The sequence below is a fragment of the Coffea eugenioides genome, chromosome 9, assembly GCF_003713205.1.
Source record: "Coffea eugenioides isolate CCC68of chromosome 9, Ceug_1.0, whole genome shotgun sequence".
NCBI classification, from domain to species: domain Eukaryota; kingdom Viridiplantae; phylum Streptophyta; class Magnoliopsida; order Gentianales; family Rubiaceae; genus Coffea; species Coffea eugenioides.
Window position 1 is genome coordinate 6,568,095 of NC_040043.1, and position 19,711 is coordinate 6,587,805.

A 19,711-nucleotide genomic window follows, 5' to 3' on the forward strand; every position below is an offset into this window, starting at 1 on the left:
TCAAATTTGTTTGATTATTTTAACGAGTTTGACATTTTGTTCAAGTTTGGCTTGTTTACCTACAGAACCAAATTTGAACGAGATTTTTTTATCAAGTTTGAATGTTATCAAATATAAAATGCTGTTCAAACTCAGTTTGACTAGTTAGCTGACTAAGTGTGAACGATCTCTTACCAAGCTGAATTTGATTCATGCATCGAGTAGTTTGATTCATCTTTCAATCCTATGAAAGACACAGGAAAGAACCGATTGATTGCCTATCGCCTCCAAATTCTCAAAATGAAAGATACTTGTATGCACGAGACTTTTAGAAGAGACATCAAAATCAGTGGCAAGGAGAGTTAAAAGGTTGATCAGTCTAGAATTTAACAATGAACATCCGCAAGAAAGTATGTATAGAAAGAATTGTCCCTCCAACTAGGACCCATTGAAGAACTTTTCTCCTTGCCCTTGGCCTCAAGAAATTGAAGTATTGCAGTATCACCTCTAAAATGCATTCACCATCAAGAAAATACACCTGAGATTGTAGGAGATGAGCATATCAAATTTCTACATCAAGATAATATGCCACAAAAGGTAGAATATGATTATATCAAGTTTCTCCATATGTGATACAAATCATGTTGTACATTAGAGAGGATGCCGCCTGAGGTGATACCATTTCATTCTTTGGAGCTAAACTTCATTATCTCAGCCCTGTTGGATTACTTACCATGATTTTGCTAATTCTATTTCAGATCAAAAAATTAATGAGGCTTTTATTACGTTACCATACATATAGAGGTCGATGTCTTGGAATTGACTTTGGAGTCCATAACTGAGAAATGAACTCCTCCTACTTCCCGGTTACCTTCCTCTTCTTCTTTTGCAATTCACACCAAATTCTCACACATCATCCAACAGCATTGGATGTAATCATCCCAAAGCATATGAAAATTCAGGCATACAACGATTCATCAATGCACCTCCAAAGCCGACGTATTTCAACCTATAAGCCTTCTTTCATTCCAATTCATGGGTTTAGACCAGCAAGGGTATGGCTATTGTGCCTACAGTACTTCACACATGAATTTGAAGTACGCTCCTGACCTCATATTCTTCACAACTTCCAAGTCCAACGAAAGGTCTGCAGTATTAGAAACTGTTTGTGTGGGAGGAAAAGATTGGTGTCAATGACTACTTAGTTATTGGGACCAGTTAAAGCGGACTTGTGACGTACCACATGGATGACGTGTGTGTTTGATCGTGACTCTGAGAATGTTGTTTGAAGTGCAGAAGAAGACAGAGAAATAAACAGGGGGAAGCAAAAAAGGAAAAGTGGATTTCTTAGAGATCGTTCTAAAAGTCAACCGTCGATTATATTAGGGAACCAAATAAAAGAATCAACATATCTCTAATTTGGTACGAAATAGTAAATTCATGTAAGTAGCCCCAGCCCTGTTTCATCATTTTTAAACTTTATTCTCAGCCAATTGAACCTTTAAACCAATATGGTACCAGTTATGAAGCATAATAAATTCATGAAAACACAACAATTCTTTTGATAAGAAACTGGAGCAAAAAAACAAAGGGGAAAAAAACAATAGAGTAAAACAGTACAGGTTTCAACAGAATGGAAAACTGACAGAAATCTTAACCTAAAATGGTATCTACCTTTATGTTTAAAGAAAATTTAGACCCTAAATTTCAGGAAAAGATGCTGAGGTGTAGCCTATTTATAATGGTATTCCTGTCTGATATTTTTGTCATTCTAAAAGCTGAAGTGCTTAAGCAGCCTAGCTGATTCACACCGCCCCTCACACAGCACACGAACCCTCAACAAAATTAGACCTCAAAGACTTACCCTAAAACACGAATAAGGGACTTAGTCAACTTATTAAAGCATCAGGCATCCCATTTCGATGCTAAATACTGCTAGGATAAGTTTTAACACCAGAGTCATTTACAAGGTCCAAAGCAATCTTGCATTCATGAGGTTTCCTATAAGCAACTTATCAGCAGAGAAGTAAAAACAAAAAGAGGAAAGTCCAATAAGTAATAAATTGCAGAAGACATACTGGTAAACTGTTGAGAAGAGCAAGACTGAGAGATACATGGAAGGCGCATATAAAGAGCTTTTCCAGCATATTTGGAAGAGATGCACCAACATCCATCAACCAACGAGGTTCATATGAAGTCAAATGAAGTGCATGTCCCAGGGTAATTAAATCACCCACAAACGTGAAACTTGAAACGCAGCTCGTTTCTCCAGAAACAGAATTCTCATATCTTGGAAGCCAATTTCTTGCAAGTTTCCGGCATCCAGGAGAAGCAGGCCTTGAATACGTTATTTCTACCCATGCTAGACCTGGCATCTGGACTGGAGCGAAGCAATATTCTTCCTGCATCCACTACCATCTTATCAGCCACATTGCAAGTGCCAAAAGAGAATACTTTTTATTCGGCGCATCTATGATATAGACACAAATCTTACTTTACTCATAATAATGTACCTACTCAGCATGCTAAAAATGAATTTCCTACCTCCAAACATGAGCATCTTCTTTGGTCGCTAAGGGTTCTCACTCCATCACCACATTTTCTTAGCTTTATAACATCCATAGGATTGAGGCAGTAAATGCTTTCACTTCCCCTAGCACGATTATCTTCAATGCTTACATTATCTAGCACTGCTGGATTTAAGCAAGGGCTAGCTGCAAGTGCAAAAAGTTCATCCGGACAACTTGTATAATTGCCTTCCAACTGAAGCTGCATACTGTTCCTAATCAGATAAGAGGGCACACAATACCCTATTCTGCCATTGATTTTCGTGAGGCCTTTGTATTCGCCAGAATTGTGTAAGTTTTCAAGCTGCCAATTTAAAAGAGCAACCTTCTCCTTCCACTGTTGTACATTATGAATGCGGGTGCCATCTAATGATATAATTAAGTCATGGGGAGAGAGATAACCAAACAATGGTGACATAGGAGACACATACAGGACCTGTTGCAAGATAAGAACTTGTTAGGCTATACACATCAAGAGTTTATAACAGATAACAAAACAGATATGTGCGCGAAGTTACCATGGGACTTTCACCGTGTATGTAAAATGGGTCCAAGATCGATGGCAGTAGAAACAAAACCAAGGCACAAACCACACAAAACTGCAGGAAGTTCAATAAATCAGTTCAAAGTAAGTGGTGGATATTAGCACAAACATGAATGACTAAACGTCAGAGAAATTGAAAGAATTTTAATTACATCCAGAACCTACAGTGGCATTATGCCAAATTCCAGCACAATATATACGAAGGGCAGCATTTCTTGGTAATGCCTGCAAGCACTCCTCATTTAAAGCCACCAGAGCTCCTGGAAACAACACCGCTAGAAAGACAGCAATATACTCCATCTGTATACCCTCACTGCTTCACCCATAAGTGGCACCTACAGCAACATATTGTGAGATCATATCAATTATAATAATCTGACTATATTCTAATTTCTCTTGGACAAGGTACACAAGTAAAGCAACTAGGACATGTTGCTAATCTCCTGTAAAATGAGGAGCCTAACTGCAAAAACTATGAAGTCAGCAAGAAGCTAGTCCAATCATGCAGTAAAAGCAAGTCAGGGATGAGGTACATACATAATTAAAATCCGGTCTATTTTAAACTATGGTAAAGTATAGCCAACAAGAAGCTATAATATTTTATAACACACAAAGTTCAAGTTCAAACTGTTCTTATAGATTTAAAATCCCATACTAATTAGATAAAGGCACTAGTATCCATCATGAAGCATCTAACATTAACAAGAAGCAGCCTTCCTAGTTTAACTTATCACTCAGCATCTCATGGAAGAGGAAAGGGGATGATATTTGGCATGTATACCTGATCGTTTAGTCAAAAATACCTGCTTAGGACATTGACATCATTAACATTATTTACTAAATGACAGAAAGGTCAGATCATCTGCCGCGCTTATCCCATTGAGTTAGCAAATAAAAGCATTTCTTTCAAAACAGCATAAACCAGCAGGTGCCCAGTTGATCCACGTGAGCTGGTATTCATAAATATGGTTTCACATACCACAAAGAGAGGTAACATTGACATGACAGAGTGTACTTAAAAATCATTGAATCAAACAAAATATATAGGCAACATCATGCATGATATCACATTGACCCACAGAAAAGAGTGAAGAACATCTTAACCTTGCAGCAGCAAGAGCATGCCCAACTTCATGGATGAATACAGACAGAATGGAGGACAGAAAGATGTATCCAATATCAGGAAGTGACATGATTAGACCGGAAATCTGCAGAAAAAACACAAGATTAAAATGCTTTCAAAATCTGAAACTGACAGGCAAAATAAATTAGTCTCAAAATGCTTGTTCAAAATGTGGTAGTTGGTCTACAAATCAGGTGTGTATGTCCGAAAGTGATTTGGAATTATTTAAATAAATTAAGAGCTGAATACATACAAACAGTGTTCATAAGGTTGTATTTAAGCAGAAGCCCAGCTTTAATCATTTAGATCTCATCTATTTTAGCTAAAGCTTTTGTTCACCTCAACCATTATTAGACAAAAAGATAAGCTTAGCTTACTCAACACATAGAGATAATGAAATGAAATAGCTTGAGGACAATACAAATTTTAGTTAGTGAAATAAAATCTGTTTCACTTATATGTTTACTTTTCTTTGCTATAAGCACAGATTAATGGATCTATTCATCTATCAAAACGAACTCCCCACACGAACTATTCTACTATTGGACTATTTAATTAACCACAACATTTCCAGCTCAAACTGGAAAAAACAAGTTGAACATTTGACTTTTTGGTTGTCTGCATTCTGTTCATTTAGCAAAAAGTTTTCAGAATTAGCTTGAATACAGATCATTTATCTAAAACGCTACGAAAAGAACAAGGAAGCACGTTGAACATAAGTTGTTTGATAACAGGTTTTAATCAATTTTAGCTGCACATTATAAATAACATGGAGTCTATGGTTCTTATAGAATTAGAAATGAACTGTCGCATTTCTAATACACAGACACAGAAGACATAAAGAAAATTGAGGATAACAATCATGTTGGTTTGGATACTCAATGTTGAAAGATGATTTCAGGTGTCCAACTCTATGAAGAAGATCTCAGTAAGTCTAGAAACCAGTGTATTTACAAAAAGCCCAAGTCTTTAGTAAAAGCAGGAGACTATTATCACCTTGCCCTAATAGTGAAGAATAACAAGATGCACCTAACTAAATTAATGTACAATAAAGGATACAAATAGCTGGACAAACAAGAAAACAATATGGTTCTCAGTAATAGTTTTGGGCACCAATGCCACTATAGATCCAAAAACAACTTAACCAACAGCAATGTATCAGACAGCAATAGGCTGCTAGAATATTCCATTACCAAAGTTGTATTTATAGTGAGTCAAAACCCCAAATGTTATTCATTAACGTACTAAATCAGGAACCAAGAACTGCAGAAATAGACAAATTCCATAAAGCTAGGTACCAGCACAGAAGATACAAGCAGCTGCACAGCTATAAGATCTAGATCATTTTATTAAAAGTGAATCTTTCCTTGGGGCTGGTCCTAACAAAAACTTATCAGTAAATTTCATGGATGCCTAACTAACTTGAATGACATGGCACACTTGAACACTAACCGAAGAGGAAAACCCAAATAATGATCCGTTGAAAAGACTGATCATCCCATCATTCCCTTTATACAGATGGATAGCTCCTCCAAATTCCCATAGAAGAATCTGCCTCACAACACACAGAAAACAAGAAAATCAAGTCATTTGCATATCACAGAATTTGATATAGTACCAGGAAGCACCATTTCATGTCATCTTTACGATAGCAGTCCTTTTTACGTTTTTCATGACTTCCACGGACCAATTCCATAGTGACAAAATTTCTGGCGCAGTGACTAACCAAAATTACTCCAAGCAATGCAGTAAGACTAAACCCGAGGCCCACCGAAAACCAAACTCTCAAACACCTAAAACAGAAACGATTGTAAATAAATAAGCAAAGGAAAAAAAACAATCTTGTCTCCAAAAAAAAAATGTCAAAGTTCGTAAAAATGGAAAAAAGGAAAAAAAATCTAAAGTGACTAAGTCAATCTGCCACATAAGTTTCTGATGCAGGCAATAAAGCTCTCAAGCAGTTCTGCAGCATATCTTTCAACAATGTACGTTTAGTCTTTCACGATTCCCTTACAAAAAAAGCTTGGAGAAATTCCTTCTTTTTGCGTGTGCGTGTGTGTGTGTGATAAAAAGGCAAACCTGGAATGACGACGACCATATCGATATAGAGGTTCATTCAAGACAGATGTTTTGAAGTCGCAGTACCTGTATTACACATAGTTGTCAAGTATTTGTCATCTGTACGTGATATAGAATTCCATTGAATTCAAGCACAACCCAGAATTCTTTTAAATTCAAGGAAAGGTTTTGATCGATTTTAATATGAGAGAGATGAGCATACCAACAAGAAACAGCGTTTGTAAGGCGAGTGAGTCGAAGTGGCAGAAGGGTCTGACTGCTTTGGCTGCCTCTCCCAAATCTTCTTATGCGTCTGCCTTCCATCACACCTAACAAATCACTTGCTCAACTCTGTGATTCCAAATCTTCAAGAAATGATTCAGGAGGGTAGAAAAATGGATTTAGGGAGTCCATAGGCTCCAAGATTTTTGTAGAATTTCACAGCAGTAAGAAGGAAAGGCAGCATAACCCATTTTGTCAATTGAGCCCCCTACAAAGACCAATATCTCAATTTAGTCATCTTGGACTTGGACTTGGTTGCAAACAACAAGAGGGTTTTGGGTTTACCAGTTTTATCAGTCTTTGAGCTTTTTCATTTTTTTTAGTAATTTATTTTTTAAAAAATTGGTTTATTAATTATTTATTACTTCTCTGTTGTTTTTTTTTTATTTGGTGTTTATCCTTAAACTTTGTCATGTTATTTATGGAAGAAGTGGAATCTTGGGTAAATTATGTTACATTTTGCAGCAATTAGATTATATATGTTGCTACATCATGTTTATCTTAGTTAATTTGCTACTATAAAATAAAACTACCAAATATATGTCAAAAAAATAACAAATATTCATTGTGTATTGCAATAAATTTTTAAAAATGTAAGACATACCAATACTTTTCACAAGACAATGATGCTATTTTGTCGAAAAAAAATTATAGTTATTGTTACAATAAAAGGATATTATCTCTAAAAGAAAGGAAGAGTGTTTCTTGAAAAAAAAAAAAAGAAAAAGCAAAAAATGCTTGTTTTATTAATAAAGGCTAGAGCATAAGAAACAAAATGGTATTAGGTGAGGTGATGATAGTTGATACTTTAAACATAGAAATTCATATTCCAAGTATCTCAATACCCGTACAAAAATGATCAATATTAAACAAGTTACTCTAATAATTTTATTAGCCTAATTTCACTTTGCATCGTTGAACTTGTATCACTATTTTATTTTGTACCTTAAATTTCAATTTTAGATATTTTACATTCTAAAGTATCAAGGTTATTCAATTTAAATTCAATCAATGACTACTTTCGCAAAATTAATGAGTATACCTGACAATTGAGTGGGTTTGGTTGTTTATATTGAGTTTTCATTTAAATTGGTTATACCCAACTTGTTCAATTTTAGATTGGGTTAATTTTGGATTGTATCATATTCGGTCATCTCAAACTCATGACCCAAATATGACCTAACATATTAATTAATACATTTTGATACATAAACTTTCTCGCATACATTTTAACAGATAAAAAGATTTTGTTCACACACATAAATGTATTGTAAATTATAACACCTTATTTACACTTTATTTACACACGCTAACTTGCTTGCATCATTAACACATTTTCCAATCACCTTTTTATCTCATATACATCATATTAAAAAAGTGCAACAGTATTTTTTTTTACAAAATTATCTCAAATAATTTACTATCCAAATACACTCATATTTTTACACACTAACACACTTTCACATGCACAAACACCCACTCACTTCTTAAGTTCCTTAGAAATACATCATAAATAGAGTAATATTTTATATTGCTTGTATTGTGAATTTTAGATAATAAATTGTACATTTAAATAGATTAGCTAAAAAAATTTGTTTTACTTTATACTTTTTAATACTAGTAATTGATTGAAACTTATTTTTTGTCATAACTTATTAACACTTTTACTATTCATATATGTTTTATTGTAAGTTTTAATATTCTATGTATTTAAATTATTGAATGCTAGATTATATTATGCTTGAAAATGTAAGTAATAGACATATAATTTGTTGTATTATAACATTGATGAGGAATTATTAACGATGAAATAAAACAAGTTAGAGAAAAGTAAAAGAATGTAATTAGAACAAATTTAAAACTCTATTCTATGTACACGAAATATTAACAAACAGAAATAAGTAGTAACCTGAGAACAACCACAAAAAAAAGGGAGAGGAAAACAACATACTCTTAAAATGCATAATAAATTATTATAAAAGTTGAGCAAGTTTAACTATTGTTATAAAAGTAAAATAACTATGAGTTTTATTTCAAGTTTCTTTTTTTCTTTTAAATAAAAATTTAAAAAACTGATTGAAAACATATATATGAGAATTTTAAATGCAAATTGGTCAATGAATTATTAACACATGTCAAAATGCAAGTGATTGGGCATATGTGTATTTACTTTCAAGTAAGTTGGGTATTGGGTGCCTACATAAAAAACCCAATCCGCCCAATGAATAGGTTGGATCTTTCTTACACAATCCAACAAAATCCATAACCCAATTGATCCAACCCATCATTTTAAATTAATGAACGGGTTGGGCAGATTGTTGGATTTTGCGCTTTTTTGCCCGCTCTAGTAATGAGATAAACAGTTATGAAAATTAATGACAATGTATCTTTTTGTTTTAACTACTATCCCTTAGTTTTTTTTATTACTGTTAGCATATTATCCCTCGATGTATAAGGTCTCAATTACTATTATTGTTAGCAAAATTAATGAAATAAAAGTTGATGTAAATTAATGATAATATATTATTTTATTTTTAATAAATTATTTTACTATGTCTTATCTATCATCTATTATGCTATGGTCAAGATTTAGTCACATTACTTGTCAAATAGACTCAAACAAAGAAAAAAGAATGTTGTAGCTAAACCTTAATGAGACGTTTAAAAAAAAAATCCATAAATTGAGTCCAGTAACTAATTACTGCAACAAAACAATTACTAATAACTTACAAAAACTTTTATAAAAGGGCAAGAAGCTCAAAAAGTAATTGAAATGAACTTGAGGGAGCCCGGTGTAATTTGATTAAAGAAAGTAAGCGGTAAAGTTAGGATAAACAGTCTAAAACGGTAGCTCTGGAATCTGGGCGTTTTAAGTCCTTCATCTTAGATCACACGGCGTTGGATCCTTCCCAGAAGAATTTCCTTTAGCCTGATAAGACCCACGATCTTGACAATCATCAGTTTCCCAGAACAAGAATAACAGCATTTGAAGGTGACAGAAAAGAAAAGACTGCAAGCCTACCACCCATGATACTCTTGCAGTCCCCTTCCAAGTATCTCTTACAGATCTTGACTACTCGCCTTGAAAAGTACGCTCTCTCATTTTTCTCTTCCCAATTGTGCTTCCCTTCAAATTTTTCCTTCTGGGGTCTTTGTTTTCTTGTCTATTTAGCAATTTTGAATGGTATCTGTTAAATTCAACTGTTCAATTTTATGTGACTGCGATAAAGTTTTGTTCTTTTCGTTTTGTTGGTCTTTTTTTCGTGGCTTTGGTAAAGGAAAGTGTACAAGAAATGAAGTATGTTTTTCCAAGCCATTTTGTATGGCTTTCATGGTTAGGACAAATTGTAAAGCTTCAAACTTGAGTAGTTTGAGGTTTGTTTAAACCAGAAAAAGTGGGCATTTTGCTGTGATGCTTAACACTCAGGTGATTCTTCCTCTTCTTCTTCTTTTTTTTTTGGGTTTTGCAAATGTCGCCTGGAAATGGGTCGAAAAACCTCAATTCATCGACATTACACAGGAAACTATCGTGTTTATGCTTTTCTTAGATATGGGATGAAGGGAATAGGTATAAAGTTTATCTTTTAGGTAAATAGTGGCTGAAATATTGCTGTCGCAGACATTTAAAGTTATGAGACTTGGTATTGCTTTATGAATATTTAGGTTCTGATTGGAACTTTTCAAGTTTTCTTCAAGTGGTATTGCCTATATTTTAATTGGCATTTTCCTTTTCCTTACCAACCAAAAGATCTATTACACTCAAGAATCAAAAGGGTGGTATAAATATTAGTCATTTCCAAATTTATGAGCTGAATTTTGTGAATGATATGACAAAAATTATTAAAAGGCCAACTGCACTTGCTACCAAATGGGGACTCTGATGCTGGTAACATGTTTTGTTTAAGAACGTTGATTGCTCTTTGTTGAAGTTCATGCCTTTGGAGAAGCTGCAAGCATTTGATACCACAATCAAACTATTCCCTTCTCTTTGCTTCTGTTGGGAAGGAAACAATCAGCCTCTGTTAAGCTTTTAAAGACTGGGAATTCATTTAGGTTGTTGAACCTTTTATTTGTTTGTTGTTACCAAAATGCTATGGATGATTAAATCAAGATATTGTCTCTGGCAATGAAACGTCAATGCTGTTCTGAGACCAACATGTCTACTGATTATCATATCGTCTATGTTCTGAATTATGCATTGTCATAATAATTTCGTATTGGAAACTGTGGCCAAAATTATTTATGCGATTGTGAAACTCATTGACCCTTCAAAAGCATTTTACTCTCTGATGTTGTTCTCGTTTGGTTTGAAAATGCACCAAAATGTAATCCTTTCTTTGGCATGGAGAGCACAATCTTTTCTTATGCAGTATTTTCTTTTTCTTCATATCTGGCTTTGATAGAACATGCATGCAACCAAACCATAATATGATTTACCAGAAAACTAACTTCTGGGTGCCTCTGATGACTGATGATAAATGTAAAGAGATTCAAATGCTTCATTTCTTAATATAAGGACTAAAGGAAGATTCTTCAAATACTTGAATAATGATTTAATCTCTTTGTATGTACTGATGGATTGGTTATAAACTATTTGTAACTTTCCTGTTACGGACAATGATACTTTGAGGATTTAATTAAAAGGAGATGACCAATCTTTTAATCTTATGATGAAAATTGACAAAACATACCTGCTTGATTGCAGTCTTGACAAAGGAGTTGAGCTGGATTCCTATTGGATTGAATTCAATGATGTCCGTTACCATGTTCAGGTATTATTGGCATCTTAGTCAAGTTCTTGGTAAATGGGCAGCCATTAGATACAGATCGGCTGACATGCTTCCTCCCAAATAAGTGTTACTGAATGATTAATTTACATGTTTGATGACCAAAATATTTTTCAGGCCTCTATGAAAAATCCCAATCTTCTCTTTTTATCGGTGAGTTTACCTCCACCACCTCCCGAAACAGTATCCTTTGGTGGGCTACCTCCAGGTGCCATAGAAGCTATAAAAGCAGCATATGGAGTGGTTGCACAAATTCTTGATCCTCCAAGAGATGGATTCAGTCTCACATTGAAATTGAACTTGTCAAAACTTCCTCCAGATGAAGGTTCAACGCGTTTTCTTTAAGGTCATTATGATCTTGCCATGGTTGTGCTGAAAGAGATAGGATTTTTTCTCGGATGCCTTCATCTGTGGTTATTTGCTTTATTAGCTTTTGTCTTTGAAAAACAATGGCTTTTCATGTTATTTGTACCATGTTACTGCCCAATTGTTATTTTTGGATGTATGTATTCTTTTGTCCTTTGTCCTTGAGTCAAAGATCTTTTTTAGGTACAATATGTGGTCATGGAATTAGGTGCTCTCTGGGTAGTTAATGAAATGACGTAAAGCTTTGAGAGTCCGTCATCCTTTTGGCTTGGAATTAGTTAATGTATAATGCATTGTTGAATTATCTTCCCTAGAATTGTCAAATATGTACAAACTGAGCATGATTTTTACAGTATTAGAGTTTCTAAGAGTTCTCTAAGCATTTTTTATATGATCTAGATTTATTAGTTCTTTGAGCATCTACAAACAACTCTAAACATGCTTTGCTACTGATATTGGACATAAATTGCCATAAGCTCAAGTTGCATTTGCTTGCGTGTTTGTGGCTTCAACTGTAGTAGCTCAGTTTTCACTTCAATTGTCCTCCAAGGCTGTTGCTCTCAGTTTCCTTCTCAAGTTCCTGCAGTAAAGAATCCATCCATATAATACTTCTTGTGGTCTTTCTCTGAAGTGTTTCCTGGAACTATTACAGAGCATAAACATGGGGTTTTGACGAAGATTGCATCTGTGAGGGAAGTGGTATTGGGTGCCCCGTTAAGAGTATTTCTTAAACAGCTTGCTTCTAGGACAGTTGCTTCTGACATTGACAAGGTTGTTGCTCTGGTGCATCGGCCCATGGAATCCTTTTTTCTCATCCCTCAGGTAAATCTGTCATAGAGTTCATCTTCTGTTGACTCTCTTGCAAAATTCTATTGGATTGGATAATCTATTTTAATCTGAGCTTATCTAATATAAACATTGGTTGGCTTGTGACTGAATAACCCTCATTCCATCTTCTCTGTGAATGGTTTTCATATCCATGATTGTAGAAGTGCATATACTTTGGTCTTTTCCAGGTATTTGCAAGTCATTTCATCCCCTAAGCTAATTATGGATACTAATTTGTGTACTGGAGCACGAGGGAAGAAATCACACTTTGATTCATTTAGGCTGAACTGATAGCAAAACCTTGTGAAATTGCTGATTTTTGCAAGTACTTTGGTTCTTAAGAGAACTGATTGAAGAAATAATCTCAATAAAGTATGGAATGAAATCAAAATGTTAAGAATCACATATGGCGCCTTATTACTAAAGTTATTTTAGTTGATTATTCTTCTTATCTTCCTTTCTAATATTCAAATACAATTGAGTTTCTTCCTTCTGATCTAATACCATTTTTCTTGCATCACTTAGCTTGGAATACTTGTAATAAGTCAAGTTCTCAAAATCACTGTGACTCTTTGGGGTCAAGTATGCATATAGGGTTCTGAATGTTTTAGTACACTTGTCTGCAGGTGGAAAAGGTCACTGTGGTATTTCCTATGAGATTCAAAGATTCTATAGATATTCTTCTGGCAACTTCTTTCCTAAAGGTAATGTTACACTTTTGACTGGATTCTAAGTACTTATTTAGTTGGTTTCCATTTTTGTAAGCAAAAATGCTTGAAAAGGTGCCAAGAAATGCTAGAAGTCTGTTGGGCATTTTTTTTGGTGTTGGTTGTTTATGATAAAGGAAAAAGGACCTGGGAAATTAAGTTGCAGTTCTGAGTTCTATACCGTTTCACTTTAACTGTGGATATATGGATGTGAGGTCACAAAATTTGGTTTCTGATCTGTTTTTGCTCTTTGAGTTTCAGAGATGATGCAATCAATAGGGGCTTTGAAACTAATAGAGTTGGATCGAGTTGAAACACTTCATTTAATTGCCATTAAGAGAACATACTACGATTGGTTTCTATCTTGAACTGGCTAATTTATTGCACTGTCTTCATCTTTGTGTGAACTTGCTTTAGTTTGCATTGTTTGGTTTTCTTTTTCCAGTGCAGGGGTAGTTTTTTCAGCGTTCTTTTTGTCATATTTCAGGAATTTGTAGATGCTAGGCGTACTGCTGGTCTCAACAATGCCCCTCCTTGTTCGTGGTCTCCATCTCCTCCCCCCGAACTGAAGGGAGCTCCTCCAGAAGCATTATCATCAAATGCTGGATTTGTTAGTTTTGGTAGCAGCAGAATTTTACATCAGTCCCTTCCTCCATTAGAAAATTTCCACTTTCTCCTTGACCACTTTGACTTTTAACTCACTGCAGTAATTTTCCCTCGTCATGTGGAAGGCAGAAAATTGGATAGAACCGTTTGGAGTCTATCAACATTTCATGCATATGTGAGTTATCATGTTAAGGTAAGACTCTCAGTACATAATCTGATGCCTGATTGTTTACAAACTCATTTTTTTAACCCTTTCCCTTGTCAATGTACATTTTTGCTCAATTTGAATAAGTGAAGATCTGATGGGAACATGGGGAATGTAACTTAGAATTTTCATGCCTGAGGTTGAATGCACTTGACTAAGACGAAAACTTTTCATTCGCAGAAGTTGTACTTCGTGTTGTCAGTTTTCCTTTTTGTTTAGCCAAAATTTTGCGAGTTTGTTTTGCAGTGTCAAGTATTTGTACTCAGTTTTTTAATGTAAAACAAGGTGTTAACTTTGTGTCTGAACTCCTGAGAAATGGCTGCAAATGAATGAAGAAGATGTGAAACGTCTGGACTAAATGCATTGATGGAGAGTATCAAGCATCTAGCTATCTCAGTCAAAATATGAATTCTTTTAACATGAAACGTCGGTGTACTGTTTCTCTTTGTGGAGTGGGTAGAGGGGTGGGGGTTAGATGAGGTGGTGACACATTGTTCTGTGGAGCAGGGGAAGAATTAGAGTTATAGCTAAAACCATTTGGATGCCATTTAACTAATTTTGATGATTTTATTGTGTAAGCTTCATCAAATGAGAACCTTTTTTCATATCCTTTGGACAACGTGGCTTGTCCTTTGGTAGTGATGAGCTCTTAGTTGACTCATACAGTATTTAACATCAATTAATTCCTGTAGGTTTGATTCATAGATTGACTTCTGTGTACTGATTTTTATAGTTGTTGACTGTGAGAACTCAATTTTACATAATAATTCTCTGTTGGCAGTGCTCAGAAGGTTTCATGCATACACGGATGAGACGTCGGGTAGAGTCCCTAATACAGGTAAAATAATTTCTAGTTCTTCTTTTATGTGGTGTTTGTTAAATCTACTTTCTGTTTTGTGCACTTTGCTGTTTCAGTTCTTAAATTCTTAGAAAAAGAACAAGTAAACCAAGTGGTAACAACATGAATATGTTCTGCCCCAGGCCTTGGATGGTGCCAAACCAGATTATGAGAAGGCAGTGAAAGCTACACAAAACAGATCTTTTAAGCGATTGGTGCGCCATCAAGATATATCTTTGGAACTTTTAATATGTTTATTCCCTTGTTTTTTTAACCCTGACCGGTTTCTATTCTTTCCTGCTCGGGTCCTCTGTAGAGCCTCAAGGATGGAAGGAGCAGTTTGAAATCATTTAGCTGAGAATGCAGGATGTACTCGCTGATACCGTGAAAGGCTTGCACTAGTAACTGTGTTCTGCTTCACTCAGGGAGAATTTAGCTGGCGCCTGGCAACAACGAGGAGCCCTCCTATGGTGTATATTTTGAAATCTTCCTCTGCGTTTATTTGCTTATCAGCAAACCAGAGCCTTGTAATCTATTATGTTCTGCATTTCTGGGCAGCAGCAGCAGCAGAAAGCATAGTGGTTTTGTACTTTGTAGGGATCATATTTTATATCATTCATGTTAAGATAAAGATTTTGAGCCAGGTTCAGTCTGTAATTTTTTTTTTTTTTTTTGTCAAAAAGGTTCAGTCTGTAATTCATGATGCATAGATATTTCATTTGGTAAGTGCATAATTTTGGTTGAATGAGTAAATTGCTGCACCACCACAGAAACCCGATGCAGAGAGAGGTGCCAGTTTCTGGGCTGTCTCGAGAGCTTGGATACCTTTTTAAGAGATTAATCATGTAACAAGAAAACCAAGAAAACTTGAGGCCATTGTAGCTCAACAGAGATTTGCAGGATGAGTTGAACCCTGTTCCAAATGACTGTACATGCGAAATGCATTCTTGTGAGTTGTGATCCATCCATCTTTTGCATCACCAAATAAGTGATTATTAGAACAAGGAAGAGAAAGAATTAAAAGTTTCCGAGGCCATTTTGGATCACCCGTCTTTAGCCATTATTTTCTGGACACGAGGTAATATTTGTATTCAAGAAAATTTCTTGGAAAGTAAATAGTTCACCAAAGCAGTAAAGAAAACAATTGACAAATTGCAATTAGCATGATATTTCAAGGAAGATAATTTCAAGTAATTTAAACTTGTTTTTTAAAACCCTTTTGTCTTAGGCATAACAATAATATAATCTTTCCCCTGATGATGCTAAAAGAAGAATTTACATAAAAACAAAAGGGTAGCTATTATTCAAAGGAAAACAAATAAAAAAAAAAAATATTTAAAACCAACATACCCAGCCTAGTGCCTCTACTTACATTTAAAAAACTCTCACTCCAAGCAAGCATAGAGTTGAAAAATAAATCAAATTACTTAAATAGTTGAATCGAGTTCATTTCAATTTGGTTATTTGACTAATCAAGTCAAATACGATTCGAATTTGGTTCATTAACTAATCAAATTAAATTTAAATAGTATTTTATATTCGATAACTTTTAAATTTTATACAAATCTTATTCAAGTTTGATTTGACGAAAATTTTTTATTTTATTTTATAGGATTTAAATACTAAAATGTTCACTTTAATCAGTCTCGTTTATACACTCTAAATAGGCGTTGGAGGTTCAAAAAATCCAAAATAAACTAAAGTTAGAAAAGGGTGCCCTTAAAACCAAAAGATTCTCGAGACAAAACAGTGAAACATGAAAGCTGTGTACTGCACAAAATACCAACTTCAGTTAAAGAAGCTAAAATCCTTGAATCTTAACCAAATCCAAGCATCTGAACCAGTTTTCCAAGAATAAATTTTGTGGGTTGCAACAACTTTTGCCTCTCATGTCTCGCTTCAAACCAAGATTACCATTTGCTCACGACCCAGGTTAGTCTTGAACCCCCGTTTCATACTACCGGATTTATCATCGTTACTTAAATTATTATAACTTATTTACCATTGAACGTTATGCACCTCTATTTCTTGTGTTTCTCAATGTAAAATGCCTGTTAATGTTTGATGTTCTGGGTTTTTTTTCATTCCATGTTCTTTTTTACCGGTTTTCTGTTCATTGTTTTTTCTATCCATAAACTCGCATACAAGAATTAACTATTACATCTTTCTTTTCTAAGCTATGGATTCGTCAAATTATGCGGGGCTTTTCGGAAAATGCACCTATTTAGTCTTATTTTATCTTTGGAATCAATGCTTAATGTATTAGATATTTGGCTTATTGATGATGTCGAAAAGAGCTCAAACAGATAACTGATTGGAGGGTCCATAAAGATGTAATTATGTGACTATAAGTAAATATTTATTAGTTGGAGGTTGCAGTCGCATATGGGAGGATGAATTTCAAATTTTGGTGAAACTGCAGAAATCATTGGATTTAGAATAATGGTGGAAAGGTTGAGTAAAGAACTCCCATAGAAGAACTGTGTAACAAAAGCTCTAACTTGACATAAATATAATTGAATTTTGCAGCAGCTAGTCTCACTTCCTGTATTTTGTCTAAGAATAAATTTTCTCAAAGAGGGAAGCAAAATGGAATGTGTTTTTAAAATTTTGTCCTGATGAAGTTTATGGACATTTTGACTAATTTAACCGTGATTTCAACCAAGTGATAGAGAAAGTTTAACTACCCTGATAAATATATGAGATAAGTTTTCATACAATATGCTAATGGATGTTCCTTGCTTGTAATTTGAAAAAAGTAACCCGTCTGAATCCTAATGATTTGCTTGTAATTCAAGACAGATACACATCTAAGTCCTAATGAATATATTGAGTTTCTTCGATTCAAGTAAATGGAAGCTTGCTCTATTTTTCCCTTTTTTACTTGGGCTGATTCATATTTATGCTGAAGCACAATCTAGATCCATAAAATTCTTCTTATGAGGAAAAAATTATGTTATTGAGAAGAGGTGAATACAATAGGCAAAACACTTAATCCGGAGATGCATACACGCAGATAGGAACATAATATACTAACGCACAATTAGTGATACATATCTAAATATTTATTTGGATTTAGACCCCAAAAGCCCCTACTGCTTGATTTTTCTAATACCTCATTTGAGCTATTTTGTGAATTTCTTATCAGCTTTTTCATTGATGTGGCAAAATATACATGGCATGCCTATACCAAAATCAGCTTTATGGTTCATTTATGATCACCTAATAGGAATAAGTAGCACTTCCTTCTTTATGATTTCCCATCCAATAGCACTCCTAATAGAGAAAGTACCACCTTTTCCTGTCAACATTCAGCTACTTAATTGTGGAAGTATCTTGACATATTTATTCTTGGGAATAACAAGAATAAACTTGAGTGGAGCTGACTTTCTCTTATCAATAATCAGAGGTCTAGTAAACAAAAGCATCAAGTGAACGTTAGTGACTGTTCTAGTTGGTGCCTTGCCAAATTGTCAGATTATCTGTCTTTCCATAGGTAAGCTAGTTAAATATATCCCTGCCCTCCCGTCCACAGCACCTCAGTTTCCTTCAAGTTTTGTCAATGACAATTAAGATCCTGTTGATCAATAGCCCCCCAAAAAAAATTTTTTTTTGCTGCCAGAGAATAGAAAATTAGTTTGATTTTATGCTATCTAAATTAACAACTACAGACTTCTGAATTCAAATAGCTGAAAATATCAGACTTCATGGACATGGCTTCAAGGTACATCAAATAGTTTAAATTGATCAGCCACCTTAGATCTGCTCAGGCAGAATCACGTCTGTGATTCCGATTCTGCTACAGAGCTTGCAGTTGCTCCTACATTGTTTCCTTGATCAGCTCTTATCAATCCTCCAGCGCCAGATGATCCTGGACATCTTTTCCACATCACATCTGTCTTTGATGTGCCTAGACCTGCTGGTGAGAAAAACAAAGTCACTAGTAAGTCTATTCAGTCAATTTCGGCCCTGTTTCCTTTCCCATCAAAAGAATAGTTGAAAATATCTCAGTAAAAGCTTTGCATACTTTGTTGAGTGCCTTCCTTTGGTGTCAATGCTAAATTATTGGTCTATTTGAGTCTCATCAGTGAGCATAATCTGTTGGAGGCCTTACTTTGGTATCGATGCTAAACCATTGGCCTTATTTTGGTGTTGACGCTGAACCATTGTTCTATGAGAGTCTCATCAGTGAGACCTTGCGCACAATTCTGTAGACAAAGGGAAACTATGGTTTTGGGACATCTCTTAGGACAGAAGTTGGAGTGCTATCAACATATCACAGATAGGGATAACAGCAATCCCACTTTTAGGGCATTAGGTCAAACTGGAAGGATAACTTCCAATGTTACAGTCAGTTTCTTCCTCAGCAGTTTATATTTGATCTATTTGAGGAGTTCTGTGAGATTCTTTTCACTGCTGGAGGCTGCCCAACATAAGCTGTTAGCAACTAGTGCGGTTAAGCAGCAGAGGCAGCCTTAATTCCTCAAGTATGTCATCTTCCTGACGAAGATTGAAATCTTCAGTTCTCCATTGTCCTTCACCATCCAGTCACTACTCTAGCAAGCATATTCATGTTTGCATGTTCATCTCTATAATCTAAAGTCCTTTTGCAAGTCACAAGGGTTCTAATTTTCCTGCAATCCCTTAATCATATACAGTCTGTATATTTTCTCTTAATGACTATTTCACGGTATATGCCTGTTCTTTCCAATGAGAGTCCTGTTAGCTATGAATTTAAAATGATAAATATTCTTGTATAAGGGTTCTAACATATCTTTTGAGTATCAAGTCTTTATCAAGGAACATTGTACATTCTGCCCA

General features: G+C 34.8%; 2 protein-coding genes across 3 annotated transcripts; one reads left to right on the forward strand and one right to left on the reverse strand.

Annotated features, from left to right (window-relative positions):
• Nucleotides 1-271: 271 nt before the first annotated feature.
• Nucleotides 272-6,716, reverse strand: LOC113781989 (membrane-bound transcription factor site-2 protease homolog). The gene is made up of 10 exons (XM_027327901.1): nt 6,495-6,716; nt 6,293-6,358; nt 5,940-6,006; nt 5,666-5,764; nt 4,195-4,298; nt 3,256-3,403; nt 3,065-3,145; nt 2,524-2,982; nt 2,058-2,381; nt 272-517 (listed from the first exon to the last, which is right to left on the reverse strand). The coding sequence occupies exons 1-10, from the start codon at nt 6,593-6,595 to the stop codon at nt 359-361; spliced, it is 1,608 nt and encodes a 535-aa protein (XP_027183702.1). The 5' UTR covers nt 6,596-6,716; the 3' UTR covers nt 272-358.
• Nucleotides 6,717-9,435: 2,719 nt separating this feature from the next.
• Nucleotides 9,436-15,688, forward strand: LOC113783406 (actin-related protein 2/3 complex subunit 2A). 2 transcript variants are annotated; one of them, XR_003469905.1, is made up of 11 exons: nt 9,436-9,642; nt 11,259-11,325; nt 11,458-11,665; nt 12,359-12,528; nt 13,161-13,238; nt 13,729-13,861; nt 13,949-14,040; nt 14,834-14,890; nt 15,034-15,105; nt 15,207-15,534; nt 15,574-15,688. XR_003469905.1 is itself a non-coding variant. In XM_027329532.1 (10 exons), the coding sequence occupies exons 1-10, from the start codon at nt 9,581-9,583 to the stop codon at nt 15,246-15,248; spliced, it is 981 nt and encodes a 326-aa protein (XP_027185333.1). In that variant the 5' UTR covers nt 9,436-9,580; the 3' UTR covers nt 15,249-15,539. The 2 variants fall into 2 exon arrangements, 1 of the variants encoding a protein (XP_027185333.1); XM_027329532.1 differs by lacking the exon at nt 15,574-15,688 and having other exon boundaries at nt 15,207-15,539.
• Nucleotides 15,689-19,711: the final 4,023 nt, after the last annotated feature.